The 21,116-nt window shown below is 38.7% G+C and overlaps 2 protein-coding genes and 1 long non-coding RNA gene across 3 annotated transcripts in view; 1 reads left to right on the forward strand and 2 right to left on the reverse strand.

Annotated features, from left to right (window-relative positions):
• The window catches only part of LOC310722062, a 456,255-nt gene that overhangs the window by 130,991 nt on the left and 304,148 nt on the right, over nucleotides 1-21,116 (forward strand). The window lies entirely within an intron of this gene.
• Nucleotides 246-8,272, reverse strand: dyrk3 (dual specificity tyrosine phosphorylation regulated kinase 3). Its single transcript, XM_083534171.1, has 3 exons — nucleotides 7,258-8,272; nucleotides 5,578-5,690; nucleotides 246-4,184 (listed from the first exon to the last, which is right to left on the reverse strand). The coding sequence occupies exons 1-3, from the start codon at nucleotides 7,298-7,300 to the stop codon at nucleotides 2,595-2,597; spliced, it is 1,746 nt and encodes a 581-aa protein (XP_083390297.1). The 5' UTR covers nucleotides 7,301-8,272; the 3' UTR covers nucleotides 246-2,594.
• Nucleotides 11,504-21,116, reverse strand: part of rassf5 (Ras association domain family member 5) — a 46,861-nt gene continuing 37,248 nt past the window's right edge. The window contains exons 3-6 of the mRNA XM_083534216.1: nucleotides 16,172-16,282; nucleotides 15,114-15,408; nucleotides 14,841-14,956; nucleotides 11,504-13,951 (exon numbers count right to left, since the gene is read on the reverse strand). Of these exons, the coding sequence (XP_083390342.1) occupies nucleotides 13,799-13,951; nucleotides 14,841-14,956; nucleotides 15,114-15,408; nucleotides 16,172-16,282 (675 nt within the window). The 3' untranslated portion in view covers nucleotides 11,504-13,798. The remainder of the gene's footprint in view (nucleotides 13,952-14,840; nucleotides 14,957-15,113; nucleotides 15,409-16,171; nucleotides 16,283-21,116) is intronic.

A 21,116-nucleotide genomic window follows, 5' to 3' on the forward strand; every position in this document is an offset into this window, starting at 1 on the left:
ATTCACAACATTCCTTTGACAATACCCCTACACGTTTCGAAACAAAGAGCAGTAAATAAAGCTATGACATTTATACTTCTAACTAAAATTCCTGAACAGGTTTCATGTTAAATATCTCCCCAATCACTACTACTGTCCCAGTGACATTTGTCTATGAGGTTTGAGCAAAATAAACACGGAGCTTGCGTTCACGGTTTCGCATGCGTCCCGACAAACCGAAACCAAGAAGAAAAGGGCAGCAAACGTTTACTGCAGTTAACATTGTTTTTATTTTATTTTTTTAAAAAAGAAACTAATACAAGCTCATTTGGTTACATCACGGACATAATTCAGCATTCAGTCCTTTACACTTGTTTCCATATCCGTGCTGAAAACAGCTACAAAGACACATCACAGAAAGGTATATTTTACCATCATCAGTTTGTTCTCTCTTTAAAATTGAGTCAATGTCAAAGTGATAATGATGTCAAGGTTTAAAAAAGGACTCAAAAGAAGTTTTGAAAAGAAAAGAAAAAAAGAAAAACCCTGATTGAAGGTGGTTTAGAAGCTAAAACAAGGCAATGTGTAGAGCCTAGGTGATTTATTCAAACACTCAATGAGCTTTAAAATAGCAGAGTTCTTCCTATAGAGAAGACCATGCACACAGTCAGAAGCGCTGAAGTGAAAGATGCCACAACTTGAATTTTAACAATGACTGTTTTGGTGATATTGCCAGAACCTGAGACGCGTAATTAAGAGGTAGACTAACGAAAGATGGATTATGTTATGCCGTGATAAATTTTCCATTCCTTTTTTTTTTTACTTAATGAATACAGAAGCACTTGTTATTGATAGAAATTAATTAGTCAGGATAATCGACAATAGACTAAGCAACGGATATGAATTTGTGCCTGCCCTTACACCCTTAGAATAATGGACTGCAAATAGTCGGAAAATAACTGTTACACTGTTCACCTGCTTGGTTTGCGTTCCTGCCTTAATTATGATCACTGCAGATTTGGGATCCATGCATAACCAGAGGAAGTGAAAACCAGAGAAGAAAAGAATGCAGTCTACAAATATAAAAACCCTATGGCGTTTTTTTTTTTTACACGTATTTTAGAGTTCAACTTATTGGTCCTAAGAATATAAAATTGCATGATAAAGGCACAGCATGCAGGTGAGAGGGCTATAAGGTCAGCACCATTCATTTTTTTTAAATAGTCTTTGCCTCAAAACAAATAGTCTTTAAGTCATTCAGTGTTAATTCAAGGCCTACAGGTGTGAAGTCATGGCAGTGTCAACAAACAGTTGTGCTTCTGTTGAATCAGTTGTTTCCGGTTATCAAAAGCTCTTTTCTTCGAAATCTTAAAAAGAAATGTACATGGCTACGTGCTCTGTGGTGCATTCAAGAGCATGAGTGCATGAAAAGGAAGCGTTTAGTGTTATCATGGAAGAGAGCACCCCCCCCAAAAAAAAAGCAAGAAGAAAAACAGGTCACAGTGTAGAGCCGTGTCAGAAAGCACGACGGCGGGCTTGCGAGCAGAAACAGTGAGGAATTGCTAACTGCTCAGTTTTAAAAAGAATGGAGGCTGATAGCTCAATGATGTACAGCTGATAGCTCCCTGACCATTTTATCCTTAATCTAAATCCAGCAATATATGGTTAAGAGATAACATGGCTAGGAACACAGACCCCTTACTAGGCCACAACCACTGCTTGATAGCACAAACTTCTTGACTGCATACTTACACTTGTCCCACTTCTCATCTTGCTTATTACTTTCAAGTACAACCTGACTGAGAGCTTTCAAAAAAAAAAAAGAACAGCATATTAATCAAGCCAACAAACAACTGCTCCCAGAGCACACATACTTCTTTATTTCACTGTAGGGCATCTATGTTCTCATTCTCTAGCAAAAGCTGGGATTTTTTTTTATCTCCCTGCTCGGTTCATTTTGGCAATGCACAGTGTTTTGGCCTAAAAGAGTACATGAGAAAAGAAACTTCCACATGACTCACGCTCCCGTGTCCCGATTGTGAGCGTCGAGAAAAGATAACGAAAAGCCAAAATCGTGCTAATAATTGGTCAGTTAAAATAATTAATATATATCGTTTGTCTGCTGAATCAGAGAACAGTTGGAACCTTAAGCAAAGGGATGAGGCTCTTTGCTGTAGATAAAGCTCTGAAATCGTTATTCGATTTTGAAACCATTCAAAACACTCAGCATCGAGACCTAAATGGTAAAGATTTAAAAGACAGCCCTTAGAAAATGTTCTTTTTTTTTTTTCCTTTCTTTAAAAATAGTGTAAACCCCATGAGGTTACAGAACTTTTTTTTACCCACTTGTGTACTGAAGTAGCATTCCATTCCTTTTAAAAGTGTAAAAACAAAAAACAAATTCGGAAATTGCCAAATGCCCTATCAAAAGCCATTTGAAGGAAACCAACGCTACCGTTTCACCGCCATATAAAAATGCATGTTTTTTTTTGTGCTTCGTAGTTTTAAAAACCGAAGTCAAAACACTGGAGTATTGCCACTCATTTTAAAAAGCAAACAAAACCTACATTAAATCAACCAATTAAAATGTATTTTCCCTGAATAGGTGATCAACTCTATGAAACAAGCTTTGGTAGCACTGTACGCAGTGGTATATTCCCACCAGTGTCCCCAATCATGTTGGTCCTCATTTTGTTGTTGGTTGGGCCCATTACAGGGGGAACCTTTGGGACGATGCTGGGGAAAGTAGTTCCATACTCGGTAATCCGCTTGGGTACCATGGGCTTCTCTCCGCTATGTACAGGCTTGGGTAGCCTCTTATAAAGCCATGGGTGCTGCAAGGCCAAAACTGGAGTCATGCGAGTACTGGGCTCCCAGTCCAGACACTTCTTCAGAAAGTCAATAAATGTTGGGTCATCACACCCTTTGAGTGCAGTCGCCCACTCTTTGCTGCCCGGGGGACCCCTTAACTTGCCTCGCCGAGAGCGACTCCCGTTAAGCACCTGGGTGCCGTTGCTAAGGGTGGAGACAGTACAATAACGTGGGTGGCCTTTGGAGTTAATGAAGTTCTTGGCACGCTTGGCTTGCTCCAGAAGCTTCTGAGGGGGCATGCCCAAAAGCTCCATCATGCAGGCCAATTGGTCCCCCTCATCCTCACCAGGAAAGAGAGGGTATCCAGTCAGGAGTTCAGCAAGAATGCAGCCAAAGCTCCATATGTCTATGGGCATGCCGTAGCGTGAGCCTAAAATGACTTCAGGTGCTCTATAAAATCTGGACTGAATGTAGGTATAAACACGCTGGTGTTCAAAGCAACTGGAGCCAAAGTCTATGACCTTGATACCACTCCGACCCTGCTGCTTGAGAAGAATATTCTCTGGTTTTAGGTCACAATGGATGATCTTATGGCGGTGCAGAGATTCCAGACACTGCAAAATAGAGTGGGCGAACTTACGCACCAAAGGCAGGCTGAAGCCCTGGAATTTATTGCGCTTGATGAGTTCATAGAGATTCATGCTAAGCAGCTCAAAAGTCATGCAGATATGATTGCGGAAGGTAAAGTTATCCTGTATATGCACTATGTTCATGCTGCCTGTCTTGTCCTGCTTTTTCAAATGCTCCAGGATTCGGATCTCCTCCGCTGCTTGCCGATGAAACCTCTTCTCGTTGCGCACCATCTTTAGAGCAAGATGCTGGTGTAACTTATGGTCGTAGACTTTTGCCACTTGGCCGAAACTTCCTTTACCAATTACCTTTAAGAACTCATAACGATAGGCAACGTGGTCGTGTGGCACATGGATATACCCTCCCTGGTCATCATCATATCCAGAGTTGTTCGAACCTCCTGCAACTGCTTGTCTCTTCTTAGCATTTGGTCCCACAAAGTAGATCTCAGGATAATTTGGGATCTCCTGACATTCTAGTGCACTCAGCTTTTGCCTATACTGCTTTAGAGTCTGCTCTGGGGTTAGAGGGACCCCCAGCTTGGTTGGCTTCACAGAGCTTTCAGAGGACTTGGCTGAACTATTGCTGTCCATGCTTCGCTCTTTGGAGAGAACAGGCTGGGGCTTGGCGGGAGTTTGGCTGGTACCGTTGTGTTGGCTCACACCATTGGGCTTCCGATTGTATGAATCCTCATACAGGTATTTGATCTTCACCTGACCTCCTCGGAGCGCAAGGTGATCCTTCATCGGTGGCTTGTTCACAGCCTTCAGAAAAACAAGAAGAGTGTGGTTATAAAAAAAATAAAAAAAAGCAAGCTGATTAAGGTAAAGATGGTTTAAAAGAAAAAAACTTCTACATGTATGCATTTTGATACAGAAATCTGCAAAAACAACAGTCAGCAGTACTGGAATCAACATCGATAGAACAAAGCTGTAAACAAATAAAATCAATAGTAGGGATTACGGTAAGTTGATAAAAAAAAAAAAAAAAAAAAAAAACATTAATAGACAAAAATTACAAATTGAAGAGAGAGCTACATAACCAGTGTAACAGCATACGTAAATAAAAATGCTCCTTAAAATAATCCAAAAAAAAAACATAAAACAAAAGTTGACTTGTATAAGACCTATCTAAGTGAGGTAAAAACACGGTGGGATAAATGGTGGGATCTCTCAAATAAAAAGAAAAAAAGTACATACTCCCTACATACTCTTACTACGTCATTAAAAACTCTTAAAATACGTCATGCACTGCAAATGCCTATGGTAATAATGCAGTATTTAGAATATTTAAAACACCCTGGAATTAAAATTTCTATTTAGGGTAGGAAAAAAATTGTACTACACTGAGAAAGAAAGAAATAAAAAACTCATAGAAAGCAAACCAGAAGACTTTCATATCCAGAGGGGGAAATTTCATGTAGATAAACCAGTTTAAAAAGAACAAATCTTTGAGGTGAATGCCAAACATGGCTGCTGAGAAGATTGTTTTGTGAGCCAGTCCTGTAGACAAGAGAACCTAAAGTAGATTTGTATGCATTGAGAGCTGTAAGATGGGTATCACAGAAACCAGGTAAATAAATCAGGTGGCCACTCTGAGACGTTATGGACCACAGCTAGCTATTTTTATTATTACTGTATTATGCGTTGGGCATTGCGCCACTGCAGGAGCCCATGTTCTAATCCACCGTGCTCGAAAAGCTCACACGCAGCACACACACGGTCCAATTCACAATTGTTTACTGAGCGTCTGAGAGACAGCATTTACTCATCAACTCGTTTGCTGTGGGCTTGCCAACTGCCGAGGCACTAGGCCATGCTGGAATTGAAAATTCCACGCACCAGAAGACTTCTTATAATCAAATAGTTAATTAATAATGAATCAGTTATTACACAAGTGCATGACTTGTGAATGATTTTTCTATTAAACCCCTAAAGTGTTTCACTCTTTTCTTTCTATTACTATTAGTCGTACAAGTAAGCGAAGCTCAGTTCAACAGTGCATTTCTTACACCATTACATTACAATCAGACAAAGCTTTTGACTTCACAGAGCAAAAGAGGAAACTGGACATCTACGTCAATGCTTGCTGGATGACAGAAAGGATGTGCAGGATATGGAGTGTGATCACTGAAAAAAAGAGGAAGTGCGTACTTACTGTGTGTTTGTGCAAAGGTGGCAGGGTGCCTGGGCTCTGTCCGGTTGGGTCAGCTTCTTGATTCGTGATGTGGTCACGCATGTAAGAGTCGTACAGTCCGTCCCCGTGCCGAGCTGTGGAGCACATACACATACGATGATTCAACTGCAGTCTCTGATGTATAGGGACTGAGAAGCACGATAGTGGCAAGTGTGTAAAGAAAAAAAAAAAAAAAAAAAAAAAAAAAAAAAAAAAACAACACCCACAGGCACAATGTAACTAAGTTGCAGGTGTTCGGAAAACAGGCTTCCCTCACAACCGAGTAAACACCTATCTCTTGAGATCGCAATGTAGCAGCCGGCATTAGGACTCTATGGGAGTTTCACACTCTACAACTTTGTCCAATTATGCTACATAAATCTCCAGATTAGGAAGTAGGGTGGATAATGTGAACTACATTTGCTTTTAAATCAGGTGTGAAAGTAAAAACTTAAACAGTGACATGATTGCGTTTCCCTCGTGACACAAAAACATTTATTAGGGAACAGCGGCCAATTTTCTGTATTATCACGCGCACTGTGACCTACCACAACTTGAATGAGGCAATTTTGACAGATCTACTGATACAATTAAAGCGCATTAACGTGCTCAATTCGAATTCGCTTCCTGCTGAAACAGGAAGTTGGGTGTAAACGTTTTTAAAGGGTCTGTCTGACTTCCACAGCATGTAATAGCGTCTGTAATACATTGCACATCCTGTCGGTTTTAAACAAGTTTTAAAGCTACATATTAAACTGTCTATCGTGACGCTTAGACCAAGGGGTCCCAAAACAACAGGCCATGGATCATCTGCTATGCATCTTAATGTTTATTTGATTTCCTTTTTTTTTTTTTTACTTTCCCAGTTTGCAGTGTGTCAGCATTTTTTTAATCCATCCAAAAATCCTACTGATTTTGCATCATGGTCAGTTAAGTTACATTGTAAAACGTCACTATTACAATTCCACAAATTCTTTTAACGTAATAATTCGATTGATATTTAAACGTGTATAATAGTATCATGATATGCATGTAATTGTGGTTAGTTATGCTCCCCTTGGAAAAAAAATGATGGGTTTAATTCTTAGTGGTCCACAACTATACAGGTTTGCAAGATTTTTAAACACTAGTAACCTGCAGAGAACCACAACTACATAAACATCCTACAAACCCCTATAACCACACGCACAGTTTGTTCCCATTGATGGGACAGATACGTACTTGACACTTTTTTTGGATAAAAAAATTTCATGTTTGTAACGCTGTCAGAAATTTACGGGGGTGGGGGCTGGGGTTTGGAGTCCACTACATCCAAGTTAGTGTAAGTGGATTGTGAGAAACAAGCTTGTGAATGTATGAAGGATAACATAAGATGATAGGTACATATTTTTTTTATGAAAAAACACCGCATGCAGCTTTCCATATGACGGGCAATAAATCAAACACCAGGTTATAAACAAAACAGACTGGTTACTATGGCTACGGCGGAGTCACGTGACCGAGACCGGACGTTCTATCCGAACCATCTGAAGCAGTTAGTTCGGTTTCAACCTACTGAAGCCGTTGTCAAGAGTCAGAGACAAGGTGTAAACTATGGCCAGGATCAAACTAACACGACATGAGGGATTCAATTTCGCGTCGTAACACACACGTCCCAATTACCTGCTGTGACCGGACCATCTGGTTTTCTGCTCAGGATCATCATGGTTGTACAGAATGATTGTGGTCAACATGAAATGCTGCGAAAGTTTCTTCTTTTTAATGGTGCAATCAAAAAAATGATATAAACTGGATTTTCAAGTGGATTAATATTCAGCTCATGCCTAGAAATCTCGTCCTGTCGGATCCCGAGTTAGGCCATTTTAAAGCACACCAGGGCCATGATCATCCACAGGTTTTCTGTATTTTTAAACACCTGATTGTACTATGGAGGTCGATCGCTCACATTTAAGTATCAGGAGGATTCCCAGGCCAGATCTCCTCCTGCTAAGCCTGTGGATTGTGGTCGTGCTGGCCCCAAGCCAAACCGATGTAGCAAATGCTCAACTCGAATCAAACAATTATTTCGTATTTAAAATATTCTGATTCGATCAATTTGTTGTAAATGTGTTTCCCCTCTCTAAATATTTCTATTCCTGTAGATTTCGGCGTAGTAAGAGGGAAAAAAAATCGGAAAGGCTTTTTTGTCGGTCAGCTCGCAGCAGAACAAAAACACACATCCACATGAGCGCCGCTCCCAGAACGAGTCCAGATCCAACAGAAATGTCCACCCTGTTCTCTCTTCAGTCCTTTCACAGTATGAACGCGCCCTTCGAGCCAAAGCAGCATCCCAATCGGAGGAAATGCGTGTGTGAAAAGGGAGAAAATGGTCGATTACTCCAAGGCAACACGCAGTTTTAGAGCAGGAGCTAGCTCCGGGCTAACTGATCAACAATATTCACTTCTCTTTCACGTGCCTCGTGTTTGTTCCTTATTATTCCTTAAAAAAAATAACTCACGACATTGTCAACGCGTTATTTTATCCGTAAAGCAGCTCCGTCTTCGTAAAATATTATGTCTCTTTCCGGAAGACGGAAGCTCCCTACTTTAACCGGAGTTCACATGTAGCTTGTTGCTAAGCACATCTTCTGCCTGCTCTACCACCGCGTCATCCAGTAAGGGGAAGGGGCGGGGCGTAGCCCAGTGGGCGTGGTTACCCCACTATAACGTGTTTCAAAGTTGCCCTTGATTGAACGTCTCCTTTGAGTGCGAGCAAAAGTATGCGGACACCGAGTTGTGACCAAAAGTTTGTGGACACCTGGCTTGACCATCCTGAGTTCATGTGCTTCTTAAACACCCCAGTACCGATTTATTATCCTCCGTGATGAGGGAATTTGTGTTAACTAAACCATTAGTGAGGTCAGGAAACTGATGTTGGGTGCAGTCGAGCTCCAGCTCGTCCCAAAAATGTTCAGGATTGGGGTTGAGGTCAGGGCTTTGCGCAGGACACTCGTTTTTCCGCTCCCACCCATGACAAACCATGTGTTCCTGGACCTCAATTTGTGCACACGGACACTGAATGGGAAACCTTAACACAAGCATTTTATACACTGCTTCCTAATTTTGTTGGCCACAGTTCAGGTGTCCACATACTTTTTGTCATGTAGTACAAATAAAAGCACCGTTTATTTTATTTGGATTTTCAATTAATTTTTGAAGACGATGATGTTTTTTCTCCAAATTTAAATGGCAAAAAAATTAATTAAAAATTCATAAAAAAATTCTGATGTTTGCACCTAAAGTCACTTTTTCTTGTATCATTCTTTGAGTCTTCTCTTTTAGGTAATTTTCCGGTGTATGCAGAACATATATAAGATTTGGGTGTTTATTGTATGCTTATAAGGCAGATAACAGTGTGTTTGTGGCTGCACTGTTGCTTGTTGAACGTGTAAGCCTACATGAAGGTGAAGAGTTTTCAGGCTACCTGTAAAAAACTAAACATGCTTAGGCACATCACAAGCACAATCTATCTTGTACTATTGTGGGAGTTTTGCAATTATTTTGTCAGGTCCCAAATATTCAGTATGCTCTTGAAATAATGCAATGCAACGCCAAATTGTATAGAAACCCTTAAAATAAAAATTTCTCTGGAAAGATGTCACTCAAGAAACAAGGTTTTGACTAGAGGTCGCCCTCTTTTTTATTTTGATTTTTTGATGTTTTGTTATGCCTCGTTCAACTAATATAAAGTACATTGATTAAAATGTTTTTACTTCTGCAATTCATTTGTCCAGTTCAGATCAGAACTACTGTTAATAGATTCGGGTTTGGATTTGAACCACACATGACAGCGAGCCATATAGCGCAATGATAGAGGACACAGCATCCTGTCTTGAGTCATAAAAGCTACTGTATTATTCTCTTTCCTATAGCATAAACATGTTTCAGCAAGCATGTTTAGACTATTAACAGAAAGAGGAGCTGATGTTACCAGTTTACCATGCTGTGCTAAAAGTGGCAAGCCTGCAACAGCATGCTTGTAGTAGATGCTATTCTTAGCAAGCTAAGGAAGAAGACACTCGTCTATATTTACTGCTGGGAAAACTTACTGACAATTTTTAGGCTGACCCCTTGACAGCTGACTCTCTGGACCCCCTCCTAGGGCTTGATGGACACAGCAGTGCATGAGAGTTAAATGCTGAATTTAGACTTGGGCATTATGATGGACACTTACAACCGGTGGCTATTGGGGCTGCTTGAAACGTCTGTGTCCTTGAATACCTGTATATTTTCTCCATGTATGGACATGCACAATGCACTGTGTGGATCTCTGTCAGGGACGGGTTTTAATTGTGAAACAAAAGTCGGTGTAAATTACAGACTACAAATTGTAGAATAGTTACAGATAAATATACACCAGAATGAGTTCATGCATGGTGATCTGAGATATACTGAGATATACTGGTGTCACATTCAGGGTGCATTCCCACCCAGTGCTGAGTGCTCTCTATAAAAACTTTGTATCCAGCTCCAGTTCCATTAGACATGATTTAATATACAGATCAGGCATAACATTTTGACCACCTGCTTAATATTGTATTGGTCCCCTTGTTTTAATATTGTTTTGTGGCCAAAACAGTCCTGATCCATTTAGCATTAACAGCATTAAACTTTTTAGCAATTTAAGTACAGTAGCTCATCTGTTGGATCGGACGGACCACACGGGCTATTGGGCTTCACACCTGCATCAATGAGCCTTGGCCACCCATGACCCTTCGCCGGTTCACCATTGTTCCTTATTTGAACCACTTTTGATGGATACTGACCACTGCAAACAAGGAACACCACACAAGAGCTGCAGTTTTGAAGATGCTCAGCTAATCAGTCTATACAGTTGTCTATTGGCAATTTAGTCTTGTCAAACTTGCTCAAATCTTTATGCTTGCCCATTTTTCCTGCTTCTAACACTTCAAGGTTGAGGACAAGATGTTCATTTGCTTTCTAATATATCCCACACACTTACCACTTACAACTATCAGGTGTGAAAATGAAAAGATACATTACTGTAAGAAATTTTGTGATTGTGTCCGTGTGGCTCCCTCTGCTGGTCTTACCTCGTACCTGCATTTACTTGCATAACTGCACCTATTAAATACACTGAATAAAGGTTAGAAATGTAGATTTTGGAAATGAGATTTTCTGTACATTAATTTGGTTTACACACGATGGATTTCACAGATTAAGATATGTAATTGTCGATATAGTGAAGCTTTCTTTGAGGAACCTCTGGATAGGGTCACCAGTGTCAGTGCATTGTACCAGCTAGAGGTAAAGCCATAAAGCTATATCAAGTTTTCCATTATGAGAAGGACTTCATGAAGAATGGGGGCATTTTTGTGGTTTATTCACTTTAAGAGAAAAGAACTAAGAAATAAGAGTAACTTGCTAGTCATATAACTAAGTTATGAGAAACATCATGGGCATGCCGTAACAGGATTTGAAACGGTTTGTGTTCTGTGTTCATTGCCAAGATATTTGTTATGTTAACTAATATCAACTGCATGCATGGGATAGAATCCATAATTGGGTTGGGTTGAAAACATTATTGCCATTATTGCCTAATCTACATGTCAATCACCTGGATCATTTGTAAGCTCATGTATGTGGAAAAGGGTAGAAATCACTCCTCAGAGTGTGTAACATTGCATTTTGACTTCGAATGAGTAGCAGTTTGGAGAATCGCAGCAGTTAAACATAGGTGTGAAAGTATGTTCGCCCTCACCCTTCCGGGTTAGTGGCCGCAAATGCAGGGGAAAAGCTGGCGATCAAATTGAGGAGGGGGGGATTCTGATTTGATGTTGATCTAATAGAAATCTCTTTCAATTAATCTTCTAAATAAATACAAATGAAAAAAAAGACAAATTCCAGATAAAATGATGACCTTTTACTTTATTTGTCATTACCTTTACAGATGAAATACAGTTCTGACTCCTCAAAAAAACTAAGGATTTTGCCAGACAGCACTGATTTGTCCACAACTTCAAATGCATCATAAATTAAGTTAAAAACATACTTTCATGTGCACATAGTTATTTATTTTTCACTCTTACACAACTGATCCTCACTTTTAAGGAAAATAAACACAGAAAACAGAGCATATTTATATCCTTTACACACACACACACACACACACACACACACACACACACACACACACACACACACACACACACACACACACACACACACACACACACACATTCAGGTAAGGCTACACACAGACAAAAGGCACTGCCAGCAGAAATACAAGAGCGAGCGGAATAGGACGAAAGGCAATATTCGATCTATCCTAACCATTTTTTTTTCACGACTATGCTATTCCTCCCATGCTCTAGGAGGCGCATTTTTTAAAATGAACATCAGAGCCAGCAGGGCAGCACAGGGGCAAAAAAAGGAGTTAAGGAGAGCTAAGGCTTTCAAATAAAGCCACGAAATGAACTTTTTGGTCATCGTTTCCAATCAGTGTGTCTTTAGGCCTGTGAAAACTCACCTGTGTGAATTGGATTTAAGAAGTGATCATTTGAGTGCACAACACAGGCGATTATACTATAGAAAAAGACTCTGATATTCTAAAACAACACAGTGGGTGTTAGTCCAGATTGTCCCTGGCTTTGAATTTGTATTGCAGAGATGAAACTGGCATAAAAAAAAAAATCCAACGTCTGAAGCACAGACGTTACTATCAGATTGTACGATATACACTGTTGCTCTTCTCCCATTACACCTTTCTGTGCTTTCTAGTAACACTGCATTGAGCTCTATGATGACATTCAGTGTCAGACAGAAAGAAATCTCACACATGTTAAAAAGCAACACTAATCCCTTTTTCAGAATCAGAAGAAAAGTACAAAGCACATCATTTTCTCGTTATAAAAGGATTATTCCATACTATATTCTATATTCTGGTTCACTTGGTGGTCTGTGCTGCCTTGTGCAAGTAATTCAATGTGACTGGTCAATGTGCGCAATCTTAAGGTCATTACAAAAAACTAGCCTTATGTATCCATGTTGTGACCATGTTTTGGTGTATAATCCAATATGGTGTTTCCCAGCTTATCAGAAAGCAACCCTCCATCTTGCTTTTCCACTAAAATAAAAATCTGATATGATTATCTAAGCTACAGTACATTATTAATCACTTATCCTACATATTGGATTCCAGACACACTGAATTAGCAATACACTACAGTTTAAAAGTGAAAGCTCTGAGCACTGTCATGGGCGTGTTTTGAGGCTTGGGTGCTTTCGTACGCTTACGTCACACCAGAACTGACGGAACACACTCCTATACAAAAGAGCCCACACGCTATATACTCTATATGCACGCTATAGGCGTTTCACATTTCCGTAGGGTTTGGTTTCGAGACGTCTGCGTTAAAACATGCTTATAATTCATTTGCGAGTCCAGGCTAATTTATATAATGTTTATAGATTAGACTGAAAAAGCCTCCACACATCTTTCCAAAGGTGCACATGCATGTATCAGATGATAGACTATGATCAGTGCTGACCAGACGAGTTGAGGTTATTGATTAGAGGATGCTTTCTACAAATGGAGTATTGATTTATACAGAAAAGTCTGTCTGAATACAGTACAATGTTCATAATGGTATTAGTTAGAATAATTATGCTGTAAAATGCAAGTGAATGTGAGCGAGTATCGATTGATTGATTGATTGATTTTTTTACAGCACACAACGCTTTCAACCTTTAACTTATCCGAAGCTTTTACATTTATTTACTTAAGTTCACTTCCAGGAATCCAGAACTCTTTTGATCATATGTTTTTTCTTCTGCTTTAAAGAAAACTCCCTGATAGAGGACACGCTAGCAAAGATAACGAAAATAAAAAAAAACGTCATGCTAAGTAACACTCGCAGTAGCAGTCATAGCAGCAGCATCAAACAGAAATTGTGGACAGACAAACATCTTTTTCAAACATCAACCACGTCAGTCAGAAACACACTCCTGGTTCTTTGTGTGCGTTTGCCGTTCGCGTCCTAAGAGACGTGATTGTGTGATCCATCGCTCTCCCCTTGTTCTTTAGGTTCTGACAACCCTCCTCTGAACACTTAGGCTCCAGAGATCATAAGGGAGGTCTGGGGGTTTTGGGGGGGAATCTGAAGTGGAGAGTTTTTAGGAGTCTGTCCATAGGCTCAGTGTATTAGCCTGGTTTGTTCTGCACTTCCTTCAGAGCCTCTTCGAGTTTATTCCGGTAGGCCAGGTAGCGTTGTTTTACCTGTCTCACCCTCTCATTTTCTTCTTTCACCAGGATGGTTACGAAGTTCTGCAGCTCAGGCACAGAGAATGCATGCCACTAAATGACACAAAAAAGAGAAAGCTATTGTTACTGAAAACTCTAAATTAAGGTTGTTGTTGTTTTTTTACAAACAGAACTAATACGTGATTATTTTAGAGGGATGTCTTTATTTTTGTAGAGAAAAACACAAGCTGAAGACCTTTAGAATAATTCTAATTATAGTTTACTATTATATTAATATATATTTTTTATTAGATATGAATTGTTGAGTAAAAGGGAAAAAAAGCAACAAGCATGTAACTAACACCTCTATCCCTAATACCAGGGCATACTGTACTGTTTTATGATATGATATGTCACAAAAAACGTCAGATTCAGGGCTAAATTTGATTGCGCTGAAACACTGTAATGGCCAGTTATAGCCAAAAATAACCCAATTGTAATTAAAGGTTCCAATGACATTTGGAAACAATTTCACACGTAACGGCTGGTTGTGTGGTATTTATATTTTGGCCCAGCAAGGCCACATTTTATTGTAGTGTAGCTGTGTTCTGGTTGAGCTCATCACTGTTATTCCATGGCAGTTTGTGAGCCAGGTCACATGGTAAGAGCAGCTCACAAATTGCCATCAGGATTTTTTAATGAATTAAAACGAACTTGTGGAATAGATAGAGCTTGGATGTAATGTTTACAGGAAGCATCCAGGCTTATCGCGCTTGTGGCATAGATCTTAGTCTAAATCAATACAATAGTAGCCTGTAACTACATTTAATGATTTTGCAGTCTTTCAAAAGTTTTACTTGAAGATGCTATCTATGGTACTATATGTGCCACATGAGGCTGGAACTGAGCTATTGCTAATTTACTTTCTGCTGTCTACAACACCAGTAGTGCAGACAACATAAAACAATTACAGTTAATTGTGTAGCACTGCCGAATAACTCACTTCTACTTCTCCAGTCTCGTTTTCTTTTAGTACGAATGAAAGTTTCTCTAGATCAGGACCAGCCAACAGGCGAAGGACCAGCGGGTGCTCCGAGTCCAGAAGCTTCTGGAAAAGATCTGGAATATATACAGGATGTAAAGCAGAAGAATTAGCTTGTTTATATTGAAGCTGAAGGCATCTGGATAAAGTGTGTTTAAAACTAAGCATGAATTATATAAGGTTTTATTAGGTCTTTCTTATGAAGACACACAATTCACACTGTTATCTGCTTACCCTGCCCATGGCGGTGCATTTGCTTGTACAGAGCAAACTTGAGTGGATTGTCCTGCACCATGTATTTCCGGAGCAGGCCTTCGATGACCTCTCTGACCGTGGTGGTGCTGCTGACATGTAGCTGCTTTACAGCCTCACTGGGCATATAGAAGGATGTGCGTTTTTCTGAAATATCCGCAGCTGCTGAGCCGTTGTCCGAGTTCCCTGAGCTGTTCGCTTCGTTTGATAGCAGTGTGACCGGCCGACGCAGCTTCAGGTGGACCTTAATGAACCCGTTGTATGTGCCATCATCATTCTGAGCAAAGAAATAATGTGCATTAGTGATTAACAGATTGTCTGATGAAACTGTATTGTGTAGAAAGTACAGAATGTTCTTCCGTAATATAGTGGCAAAAAAAATCAACAAAAATAAATGTCAAAGAAGTACTCAGTTCAAGTAGAGATACTAAACGATTGAAAATAACAAATTGAAGCAGGAAAGTACCACGGAAAGCAAACAGGTTCATGACAGTGTACCATGAGCACACAAATTTACATCTAAGGGCAATTCAGAGTAGGCAGTCTGCCCACCTGCATGTTTTTGGAAGGTGGGAGGAAACCCAGAGGAAACCCACATGAACACAATGAAAATATGTAAATCCCAATCAAATGGGGGATTTTTGATCTGTAAGATGGCAATTCCACAGAGTTATATGAACAATTCTTTCATTTTCTTTATAAAAATAAATATAAAAATTTGTGTTCGATTCTTTGTCAAACAAATGGTCCACATGTAGAAATCAATTATACATGTTATTATTATTACATCATTATTTATACTGGGACTAATAACTATTAAATATACGCCTTGCTAATGATTAACTTTCTTGCTAAGCAGCAAGGAGAGCAAAGTAATAAAGTTACATTGTGTACAGATAGAGAAGTGTGTTACACCTTGACATCTAATACCAACAATTTGTATTAAATAAAAACAAAAAAATCATAATGGTATTTATTCAGAATGTTTGCATCTGTATTCTGTTACATGTTGACATGAGGTGAACAAAGTCTGTACTCACTAATTTCATTCCATTTTCGGACAGTGTGGAGTTGTACTCCTCTATCTTTGCCTTGACCTCTTCCTCAGTGAGGGACTGTTGGTTCTCATCTACATCCTCTTTAGTGGTGTTCTGCAATGGAAAAAAAAGATTCGCATTTAAAAACTTGTTATTTCTCTTTATCATGCTAATACCTTTATTGTGGTTCTCCTTTTGAAACCATGGGGACTTTTTCTTCGATAACCAAAACCCTTGACTTTGTGCTATGTTTCAACAAATAACCGACTACCAAAATATATCAGTGAAATTACTTTTGCTCAGATACCAATTTATAGATGGATAAGCCTTTTGGAGTGCTGAATTAACATCTCCACAAACCCCCTCATGCCATCCCCTAATGAACAAAAACACTCTGGAAACACACTGGATGGAATTGGCAACTCTGCAAATGCTTTCTGACCAAGCATTAAGCTGCGCTCTAACGACAGATTAGCCATTAAGCGTATGATGCTTTTATCGACTGCTAGAGACATTTCCTACTTAAGGTTTTAACAATGCCGCCATATGCATGTAAGTGATGTTTGTGTCGTCGATGAAAAAAATTTGACCTGGTAAAGCACCTGATCTCATTCGCACTCTGCACTAATAAAAAATCTCAATAAAATAGACAAAATAGGTGGCAGCAGCGGATTTGGAAGTTACATGTAATAAGAAAAAAATGGAAATACATTAAAGCATGGGCATCTGCATACATTATCTAGTTAAATAGAACATTAGCATGTGTTATTATTATTATTATTATTATTATTATTATTATTATTATTATTATTATTATTATCATCATTATTATTAGTAGTAGTCCTAGCGTTGAAATCAGCAGATGTAAGTACTGCAGAATTCAGTTTTTACGTATTGATCTGGAAATCAGGAGGCAATGTGTGCATATGTGTGCGTATGTGTTTGGGTGTGTGGGAATATCTTGGTGGTCTCTAAGGAAAGGGAATTTTTTTTTCTTTCAGCATGTCAACAAAAATGTCGTCCTGCAATATAAATTTAACCAGAAAGCATCCACCTAAAAACATTATATAACACACACCCAAATCCTCACTAAATGTCTCAGACTCTGTTTCTGTTTTTAAAAGAATCCCCATGTGGAAAATAAAACGATCATCTGTAGGTGTTTCTGGTGTGTAGACCGAATGAACTTTAGCAACAAAGATTAAAGCTGGGATATTTTTAGTCACTTGCAACGTCCTTTGTAATGCATGCAATGTTTTTTCTTTTTTTTAGAAAGATGATAAAAAAAAAGAAATCCTTTATGAATCATGAATCATTTTCTGCTTCATGGCATTTAGCAGAGAGAAATGCGATAGTATACATACACACACACACTCACACACACACACACACACACACACACACACACACACACACACACACACACACACACACACACACACACACTTAAACATTGTGTGTGCTGTGGCTTCATGTGGTAGATTAGAGTTATAGAATCAACACTTAGGGATCATTACTAGCTGTTAAATTGTTATTAGTTTTGTAACCAAAATGACAAGCCAATATACCAGATTTAAGATTTTATTTATCATCTCTTTATAAAGATAAAACAGCAATTTGTTGCAGTTCAAATTAATTCATCATTGAATAATTACTTTTTTCGATATATTTCTGTGTGAGACAAAATATTTTGATAATATAAGAAATAAACTCCTGATGTTTTAACAGCTAGTAACGATTTTTTATTTACCAACCTCTCTTTTTTATTTATTGTGAAAAAAAAAGGAACTGGTCAAGCTACAGAGAAACCATAAAACAAAAAGTCTCCAATCCTGAACACATCTACGCTACATCTTTGCTCGGACTGAGGTTTCTTGAAGAAATTTTAAATAAAAATCTCCTCACCAGGTCAATGATCATACAGTTTTAAAAAAAACAGTTTATGTGGAATGTTCAAAGCTGTTTTATGTCCTATTTAAATGCTAATTTATTAAGACAAAGATATTAACATTTATGTTAACCTTGTCATTAACCTGCTGTAAAAAAAATAATAAACCAACATCCTGAAATCAGTTATGAGTGTTTGTAGCATATAAAATAATTGGAACCGCTGCTTAATAGGGGGCCAGCTATTGAACGGTCAGTGCTAATCATTGGGTGCTAATACACTATGTCTTAATACACTTAGTATCACTTTAAAATTGAATTAGGCTTATATTGAATATGTAAAAAAGATTTGTCATGTTGTATGAGTTTGTACAGTATGTGAATCAGTTCACTGAGCTTTTACAGTGTATGTATATACAGTATATATATATATACACACATGGAATCAGTGAACCAGTTCGATACAATATCTTCACTGTAAAAAATGTAGCAGTGCCAGGAAGAGGGCAGGGAAATCGATTCGCTTCTCAAGCCACTCCGAGGGCCATGGAGCGAAGCCAGAAAGCAGCTCCAATAACACTGCAGCCTCAGCACATGCGTATCGATTGCCAAGCCTATCGATTACAGTGCTGCTGAAGTGTAAAAAGTGCAATCATTTGCAAGATGTTTATGTTTAATTAAAGGCATTACCAGACTTAGCTTATTACACCATTCCTAATGTAGAATAGTGCATGTTTAAGGAGTTAAACAGTATGCTCAGCTTGACATGGATCCGATAAAACAGGGTTTAGACTTAAATTTACCTGAAATTGTATCTAACAGTGGTAGCAGCAGATATATTAAACATCTTCAGATTCATTGAGGTGTGTGTACATGCTACTAACTTGCAAGTTTCTATTTCATGTCAAGTAGCTCAGTTCATGGTTTTTCTTTTTATGCTCAATGATAAAATACTGTAACCGCACCATACTCATCCCAAATACTGTGTATCATGTCATTAACAAATGTATCAAACGTGAAATTTGGAATTGATATATTCCATCATTATTAAAAATGATTATAGCATCATCAACTTAATTAACTAATTTAGATTTCTGTATAACTGTATATCCTCATTCTTGATCATCCTGATATTTATTCTATCATTCCAATTTTTACAAAATTGTTTGGAGGAGAACCAAAAAGTAGATCAACCAAGCACATGCTGTCCAGCTTTTCTGAGAAAAACAAAAACCATGGCATGAACCCCATAAGGAATTATTCCATAGGGAGCTACCATGTAACATTACAACCAGCCAATGTGAACGTCCTGAGTCATCTATTGCTAATAAACCTGTTAATTTAGATGAGTAGTGAATCTTTAGCTCTCCTTCCAGGAACTTGGTATAGACACATTCCAACTATTCTCTCAGGAATTCCTGCATTTGTGAGCAGAGCTAAATATAGCTGCCTCCCACCCTTCCTCAGGCCTGCAATAAGAAAGTGCTGCTGATTAGAACAATGGAATAGTGAGGAGGCAAAGTTTTCAAGGTTCTCTGGTTTTGCATATATAAAGTGGCTTCACTTGAGGGGAATAAAAATTATGCAGCGAGAGAGAGAGAGAGAGAAAGAGAGTGAGAGGGTGGGAGAGAGAGAGAGAGAGAGAGAGAGAGAGAGAGAGAGAGAGAGAGAGAGAGAGAGAGAGAGAGAGAGAGAGAGAGAGACTGTGTATGTGAAATGGATCAGTAGTGAAAAAAAAGAAAAATGGTGCAGGGAAAAAATTATGCTATGATGCTGCAGGGAGGCATCAAGCTGTCACTTTCTGGTAGCAGACTTGTAAATAGTTGCCTGGTTCACACACACACACACACACACACACACACACACACACACACACACACACACACACATACACACACATATTTGTGATGGATGCACTGACAATGTGTGAGAATTGGTTTATTTCAAGTCTGCAAACTGTTCAGTGATCTCAGCACTTACACCACTGGCTTAACATTCAAATTTAAGTATTCATGATTGTGTGTGCATGTTATACTCTGCATTTTTCCTTGCCACTGGGGTGCTATAGTCAGGGCCTAACCTTTAGTGCAACTCAATGAATGTACCCTTAAACTGATTAAGGACACCACTCTTGAACATCTAGGGTTCAGAGTAAGACTTCTGTGGTACATTATTTGTACCTTTTTAGAATTTTTTTTCCCTAGAATGCAGGTTTGAATAAAATAATCAGTCATGAGAGACACTGTGTGTGAGTCTGTGTGCGTGCGTGCATGTGATGGTGAATCAGAGGGTGGTGATTAGAATCTTCTTGCCACATGCAAGTCTGCTCTGCTTTACATTAATTTTGTACCACATTGAGAACTGACCCAAATCTAATACACAACATAAAAAGATTTTTGAATGACACACCATATGAAACGTTATTTTAATGCCTATGAAAGTCTGGTACTAAGCACTGGGGAAGTACAGGGGAATTTTCACAGCTTTGCAGAACAAATCTGCAGCTTCAAATCATCATTTAGACATCATATCATCATGTTTAACCATGAAATTCCCTCTGTAAATATTTCACAAGTGGTAACACCTGCAACACTGTTTAGCTCAGCGGAACTAAAGAACATCGAGGCCTCTATCACTTCCGCCTGCTCCAACTGCCTAAATATAACGGTGTCCTCCCCACAGTCTTTTTTCTAGTTTCTCCTAAACAAGAATTAAATCAAAAGCAAATCTCATATATCACCTCTTGAGTTGCATTAGAGCTTTCACACACTAAATAAATAATAAAAAAAACTACTATTTTTTTGAATGTAAGTAATAAAGAATTGGAAAAATGTACATAGCATACTAGCATTCTTATTTTATTTGCTAGCCTTTATGAGGATAGTATTCTGATAGTATTCTAATTTGAGTGCACAATATTAATACCATATTAATATTGTGCAATCTTTACTATTGTATTGTTATGCTTATATGCTTAAAGGCTACATCATTAGGAATATGATGCTCATCCATACAATTATAAACCAGTCATGTAGCAACAAGGAATAAAAATGGCCTAGTA

This window comes from Silurus aristotelis, assembly GCF_946808225.1.
Source record: "Silurus aristotelis genome assembly, chromosome: 28".
Classification (NCBI taxonomy): Eukaryota; Metazoa; Chordata; class Actinopteri; order Siluriformes; family Siluridae; genus Silurus; species Silurus aristotelis.

Bases quoted from the DNA above. Each gene is read 5' to 3' on its own strand.
- dyrk3 (XM_083534171.1), bottom strand. From the start codon at position 7,300: ATGATGATCCTGAGCAGAAAACCAGATGGTCCGGTCACAGCAG. The intron at 5,691-7,257 runs GTAATTGGGACG...TGTGCTCCACAG, and splicing joins AGATGGTCCGGTCACAGCAG to CTCGGCACGGGGACGGACTG. The intron at 4,185-5,577 runs GTAAGTACGCAC...GTTTTTCTGAAG, and splicing joins CACCTTTGCACAAACACACA to GCTGTGAACAAGCCACCGAT.